The 7,043-nt window shown below is 37.4% G+C and overlaps 1 protein-coding gene across 5 annotated transcripts in view; it reads left to right on the top strand.

Moving 5' to 3' along the window:
• Window positions 1–7,043, top strand: part of LOC146469997 (uncharacterized) — a 92,604-nt gene that overhangs the window by 80,999 nt on the left and 4,562 nt on the right. For 4 of the 5 annotated variants that reach the window (XM_085122085.1, XM_085122087.1, XM_085122089.1 and 1 more), the window contains 9 exons: window positions 72–143; window positions 303–374; window positions 1,198–1,272; window positions 1,638–1,709; window positions 2,207–2,278; window positions 2,390–2,461; window positions 3,372–3,443; window positions 3,953–4,263; window positions 5,286–5,567. In XM_085122085.1, the coding sequence (XP_084978211.1) occupies window positions 72–143; window positions 303–374; window positions 1,198–1,272; window positions 1,638–1,709; window positions 2,207–2,278; window positions 2,390–2,461; window positions 3,372–3,443; window positions 3,953–4,263; window positions 5,286–5,567 (1,100 nt within the window). The remainder of the gene's footprint in view (window positions 1–71; window positions 144–302; window positions 375–1,197; window positions 1,273–1,637; window positions 1,710–2,206; window positions 2,279–2,389; window positions 2,462–3,371; window positions 3,444–3,952; window positions 4,264–5,285; window positions 5,568–7,043) is intronic. The other variant, XM_085122091.1, reaches the window with a different exon arrangement.

Consider the following 7,043-nt stretch of genomic DNA (forward strand, 5'->3'; position numbering starts at 1 on the left):
CAGCCAACAAAGAAACACGAAATAATCACTGCTGATCAGCTGAGTAATCACGTTCCGTCGTCTTTTTGTAGGGATCTTTCTTGGAACAAAATTTCTCAGTTACCCGACTCCATATTCCAACAGTTACCAGAACTGATATCACTGTAAGTGGTATTCAAAGTTGATAAAATTATAAAGTCAAAAGAGATTCCATCACTATCAATATATCAATATCTCAATATCTATCAATATCAGCCAGCAAAGAAACACGAAATAATCACTGCTGATCAGCTGAGTAATCACGTTCCGTCGTCTTTTTGTAGGGATCTTTCTTGGAACAAAATTTCTCAGTTACCCGACTCCATATTCCAGAAGTTAAAAGAACTGATATCACTGTAAGTTGTATTTTAATGTTTTTGATTAAATGGATGTTTCCGTTGTTCTTCCGCTAACCTACATGTTTAAATTACTTCCTTTGGTTAGCTCAATTGATATGGCGCAATATTGCACAGTACTGAGAGATTTCGGGCTCGAATCCAGGCCTGACTGTGCTTAACGCCTTGTCGCAGTTCAGATGATATTGTAATGGGCAGTGACGTTAAGCCGCTGGCCTTCTCTCTCTCTTGTCATGTGCAATGTGTAGCTAGAAAACGTTAAAGAACCCCAACGTTCTTAGAAAAAAGTTCAGGACGTAGTTCCCTCTGTTACGTTCTGGACCTGCTGGCCTTTTTACCGAATTCGCTCATTAGTCAAACGTTTGACTCTGATCCGTTTTCCCAGGAGACGGGGTAACTAGTCCAGAAATGAACAATAAAAAGACTGATTTCTGACAGGTTGTTTTTTCCTCAACCCATTGTAACACTTTCGAGATATGGTCATGATGCATTCAATATTCGTCTCCTATACACAACAGGTATTTTCGATATACGTATTTCGTGTGTAGGTTACGTAGGGGAGAAGAATATATAACAAATCATCTCCAGCTTGTCTGCAATGAAACTGTGCTTTGTTATCAATATATTAAATAATAAAACTGCTTTAAGTCTTGCCGAATGATCGCCTGATTTTAGCCAACTCGGCCTACGGCCTTTAAGTATTAGGTGATACTTCTCACGATGTTGCAGGGTAATTATTAACTATTTGTAAGATGTTTCTTAAAAAATAGGTTTTGTAATACCATTCTGTTTCATTATTTTAATATTTTCACTTGCTTTTAAGTGACCTCTCACGGAACGAAATCTCTTCGTTTGCGGATCAGTTTGTCTTCAGAACGTTAAGAAAACTGGAAACTCTGTAAGTTAAATTGTTCAGTAATTCCTGCATTAGATTTGCGGAGTGGATTAAATTCTAATGCATTAGATTTGCGGAGTGGTTTTCCAAATTTTCCATTACGCCATATGACGAGTGAAAATCTCTGATAAGGGACAAACGAGTAGTTTTGAGCGATTATATTCAAAATGTTTTATAAAGTTCTATCGTAAGTAACCGGTCACACTTTAACATGACGTCACAAAGTTTGTTTGCTGTCGCTCGAATCATTTTGAAGTTACAAAGGATGGAGATCTTCCCGGAGAGATTCAATATTCTTACGGTCTAAAACTAAACTGAACAATGGCTTTCTCATGATGAATGTCTTTTGTTTTAATGATTTATTTTAGTTACCTTTCTGGTAACAAAATATTCAGTTTACCTCAATCCATCTTCAAGGAGTTAAAGAGCCTTAAAAGTCTGTAAGTTTGAATCTTTGTTTTGTCAAAATACCTTCTTTTTTCGTGATCGTTTTTCTTTATTAATACAGCTTATACTATTAGTTTTCTTGATTTTACATGTGTAACTAGAATCAGTTTGTCTTCAGAACGTTAAGAAAACTGGAAACTCTGTAAGTTGAATTGTTCATTAGTTCGTGTTAAGATAATGCATTAGATTTGCAGAACGGTGGTTTTCCAAATTTTCCATTACGTCATATGACGATTGAAAATCTCTGAAAAGAGACAAAAGATTAATTTAGAGCGATCATATTCAAAATGCTTTATAACGTTCTATTATATGTAACCGGTCGCACTTAAACATGACGTGACAAAGTTACTCTTTGCTGTCATTCGAATCATTTTGAAGATACAAAGGATGGAGATCTTCCCGGACAGATTCAATATTCTCACGGTCTAAAACAAAACTGAACAATGGCTTTCTCACGATGAATGTCTTTTGTTTTAATGATTTATTTTAGTGACCTTTCTCGTAACAAAATATCCAGTTTACCTCAATTCATCTTCAAGGAGTTAAAGAGACTTAAAAGTCTGTAAGTTTGAATTTTTGTTTTTTCAAAATACCTTCTTTTTTCGTGATTGTTTTTCTTTATTAATACAGCTTATACTTATAGTTTAAAGCTGTAAATTTACCGTTTTTCAAGGTATTTGTACAACAACGAGATTACGTTTCTTTATGCTGACATATTTCATGGACTCAACAGCCTGGAGAAGTTGTGAGTGTAACCTAACATTTAAATAGCAGATAGTATCTTATAATTGTTGTCCTTTTTTAGTTGAGTAAAATGATTTATTTATGAAGAGACAAGGGCACCCAACGAGAAAATTCAAGCAAAATTGATAAACTGTTTGTCCTTCATTCTGACTTAATTTTTGGCCTATAAACAGATAAAATTTGTGCCAGGTAAAACATTTTCATCTGTTTTTAAACTGCCAAACAAATTTATGAATTTATGAGCAGCTGTTGGCTTTCTGAAAATACCAGCTGGCCTTTATTCGCTGCTTTTTACGACGTATTTGCACTTCCGAAAACAGTAGGATTTAGTAGTCTTGATTTTAGCGTTGCGAAAGTCTGAGGCGACCTTTCGCTAAAGGAAATGCTAGTTTTTTCTTCTTTAAGATAACAGGGACAAAACATATGTAAAAGCGTTTTAGTGTTTTGTACACACAACAAAATATTGCCGTTGGTGAGTTGTCTACAGTGGTAATCAATAAATTATACAGTTAAAAATCTCAGTATAATAAATGATCTAGAATAAAAAAAATATATCACATGTATAATACAAACAGACACAAATTCAGTCTACAACAGCCTCGTTCCCTAATTCAACAGCTTCGTTCTCAGGGTATCTCCTCTTCACGCTCCCTGGGACGTGAAGAGGAGAGACCCTAGGAACGAGGTTGCATGCTCAAGGTAGTGCTCCATCTCCTAGCTCCGCCACTGAGTTATTGTTTCGTTAAATTGCTACGTTTTAACCCTTGTGTTATTCCTAAGATTTTTCTTCGTCGTTTTCAGGATTTTAATCTATAATTGAACAATTTAGGCTATAAGGATAACCCAAATAGCATGCCTAGCTTAGACGGTTAATATTTTGATTATCCGTGGATATTTGTCTTGCCATACAGATATCTACAGGGAAACTTAATCAAAAACCTACCTATAAACGTGTTCAAGGACCTCCACAAGCTAAACATCTTGTAAGTCATGGTAAAAGCGTGTGTGTGTGAGTTTGTCTTTTCAAGAGACATGGTCTTTTTGCTTATTATAAACAATGTATATTTTGTAGGAAGCATTTTTTTAGTCAGTGACACAGCCATATTCGAAAAAAGAAGATCCGAGTCCTCCCAACAGGAGTCGAACCTAAGAACTTCCCACTACTAGTTTGAATGCTCTACCTCTGAGCTACAGGAGACTCGTGGGAGCTAATAACAGAAGCCATTGAACTAGGTTTTTGTGACAAACATCTTTCATCGTGCGAGGATTTGATTGTACTCCAAAAAGGAAAATCTAAGTTCTCCCAACAGGAGTCGAACCTTAGTCACCAGGCTCAAAACATAACATATTGTTACATGTAACCACAGAACCTTTTAATGACTTAGTTTAACCATTTATTCCAGTGCCATCCCTCATCTCGGTAATTTAAGGCTCCGGTGTTGATTCACACTGTTTTATGTTCATTTTTTTTTTTTTTTTTTTTTTTTTGTAGAAACTTAGACAGCTTCTCCTTGTGCTGCTATGCTACTAGGGTTCTCGCAACTGTCAACTGTCAATACCCATTTTCGGAGCGAGACTCGTTTTCAAGCTGCAACCGCATGATCGAGGCCACAGGCCCCAGGAAGATCATTTGGCTGCTCGGTATCCTTGCCGTGCTTGGTAACCTGGCAGTGATTGCCTGGCGTCTGATTAGACGCGACGACCACCCGGTTCAAACCTGTCTTTTGACAAACCTCGCGGTTTCTGACTTCCTCATGGGAGTGTATCTGTTGATAATCGCCATTCAAGACCAAATATGGGCAGGTAATGCTATGGTAACATTGCCAAAGGATTACTGATTTTCTTAACGAATGAACAAGAAGATTAACTTAGCTCATTTGAAAGCTCTGGGAATTAGTATGCCCTTTTAACAGTAGTTATGCGATATTGGGAACCTTGAATCACTTTACACCAGCAAGGACTGGTATAGCATGTTGAATGTATCCAAATGTGAGTGCTATTTTCTGTAGCCAGTCGATCTGCCTCAGATACTTGGTAAAAACATCCAGAAAGAACGTAATCACTGCCGCCTGCTATGTCGTAAATTTGAATCCAAATGCTCGGGATAGAAGCCGTGGGTCTGTTTAGTTGTAGATCGTAGAGAGATGTCAAAATGTGGTAAGAACATCATGGCCACACGAGTCCTAACATCAGTGACAGTCGCCTACGGCTCGCGTGCCACTTCTTGTTGTCATCACAATTTGATATTATCTGTGATCTATACGTGAACACCCCACAGAAAAATGGAATCTATTTTTTTAAGTAACCGATGATTATGGAAGATCCATTGAAAAATATTTTCAAAATAATACAGATCAGTTCTGTTCCTAAAGGAAGTAGCCCTGGGAAATACTGTCCAATCACAACAGACGCAGGCAACACAATGAACCAATCACAATTCACAACAAATACACGCAAAGTGGTGATAAGTGGGAGAAAATAACTCAGGTTTGGTTTTACTTCTAGTGCGCATGCACGGCTAAGTGAGTGGCACACAGAGAGCACAAACAAAGGCAAACGCGAATAATTTTGGTCACGTAATTGAAAACTAGTCTAATCACTAAAACCTTCTTTTAGACATGCTTTTCATTTGTTAGCTCATTAGTTTAGAATTTAAATCTTTGTAAATATTTATTCATTATGAAGCTCTACTTCTGTAGTTTAACATTAGTTAATTGTTTAAATTAATTTTTATTCCTGTAAAGCGCATTTGATCATGCTTATATGGAATTTGCGCTACAAAAATTTTAATTATTATTTATTTATTTGAAACGATTCACTTACAGGAGCTTATTTCAGCTTTGACCTAACATGGCGGTCAGGAGCTCTCTGTAAGCTGGCTGGAGCTCTGTCGGTGCTGTCGAGCGAGGTCTCGGTACTAATGCTGACTGTTATCACCGCTGACCGGTTGATCAGTATCGTCTTCACATTCAGCTGTCGTCGTTTGACGTTAAAGGTTACTTACTTCATTTGCGCAGTGGTTTGGGTCTGTGGAGCTATCATCGCCGCTGTACCAACAAATGATAGCCCGTACTTTTACAACGAGGACAGAAGATATGGATTTTATGGTATGTTGGAAAGAGCCCCTCGATTCAATTTAAACGAACCTGTGAATTTGAGCAATACCTCTTGTCTGGAAGAGAAGTTATTCGTTCGTGTATTTTAAATATTTGTTCTTTGTCAGATACCTTACGAAAGTCTGAAATAAATTAACGTTAAATCGTTGAAAATACAATCTCATTTTAAATTTCGTTGGAAAACATGGAAATGATATTTCTGGGTCGGACAAAAAAGAATTTGATTAGCGCCTATTTTTTCATTTAAAATTCCCGGACGCCGCCATCTTGGATTTCATGACGTAATATGGTTGCTCTATTGTTTCACACAAAAGAACCTTTGCTTACTAACAATAGCGGCAACCATATGACGCCATAAAATCCAACATGGCGGCGCCCTGGAAATTTGAAATCGAAAATAGGCGATAATCATATGTAACTTTTACCACACTTGAATGTCACTTCTACTTTTTAAACTAAAATTTAGAATTTAGGCACTATTTCCGACAATTTACCGTCAATTTGTTGTCGGAGTGGAGGTTCCATTTTAAAAGTGATTTTCCCTTGCATATAAGCAAGATTTAGTGCTCAAAATGTAAGTTTTCGTAATTTTAAGGTGCTCTTTAAACCGTTCGAGTCAATACGGATGCCCACCATCTCAAGCCTATGCGTTATGGATTCTGAGCTTTTATTGAAATTTATCGGGTATTTCCCAGACTACCTTTTGGCATTGTCGCGTACGCTTTTACGCTTTTTTGGACTTCCTTTGTCGAAACAGCTGTTTACTAAAGTTCAAATTTTAATTTGTCGTGTGCCTTGTGTATTCCTATCCCCCACGATCTACTTGCGAGTGCTGGTACAATTTTCTGATGGCGGAATAACATCCGTTGTCAATTCTTCTTGTCACGAAATGTTTGCACCGTTCATTTAATGATTTAGTTTCAGATCGAGCTTGCATTTTTTTGCTGTTACCTCTTTTATACCTTACCCATTACAAGGTTTCCTTTGGCGCTTAAAACGGGCAATTCACTTGTTCCAGAGAGACCAAACTAATGTACGCCTCTGTAATACAAACCAGTTCCATAGAACGGACACTCCCCTCTGTCCCAATCCTTTGGTGTCAGTATTTCTAAAACAGGTTCCAGTGACTGAACTCAGTGGTTCCTGATCATGAATGCCCTAAGGAACTTTGGGGCTTTAATGAAACGGACGTAGTGCAGGTGCATTATTCAAACACATTTCCTATACGTTGTGCGTTAAGCTTTTCAATAGGCCTTATCACGGTTTTCGACGCCATTTTGACGAGTAGGCAAGGACGTCTGAAATAACAGTGTTTGTATGGAAATCCGATGTCAAATAATTTTCATAAAACATCTCTTTGACAAAATCATGAATTGGAAACTTTTGGAACTGGAGAAAGGATTTTAAGAAAAAAATTGGAGGGATGTAGCTGTGCCAGAAAGCGCCCAGTCGTGTTGTGAACTTTCC

The sequence above is a fragment of the Pavona decussata genome, unplaced genomic scaffold (assembly GCF_977016875.1).
Source record: "Pavona decussata unplaced genomic scaffold, jaPavDecu1.1 SCAFFOLD_114, whole genome shotgun sequence".
Taxonomy (NCBI): domain Eukaryota; kingdom Metazoa; phylum Cnidaria; class Anthozoa; order Scleractinia; family Agariciidae; genus Pavona; species Pavona decussata.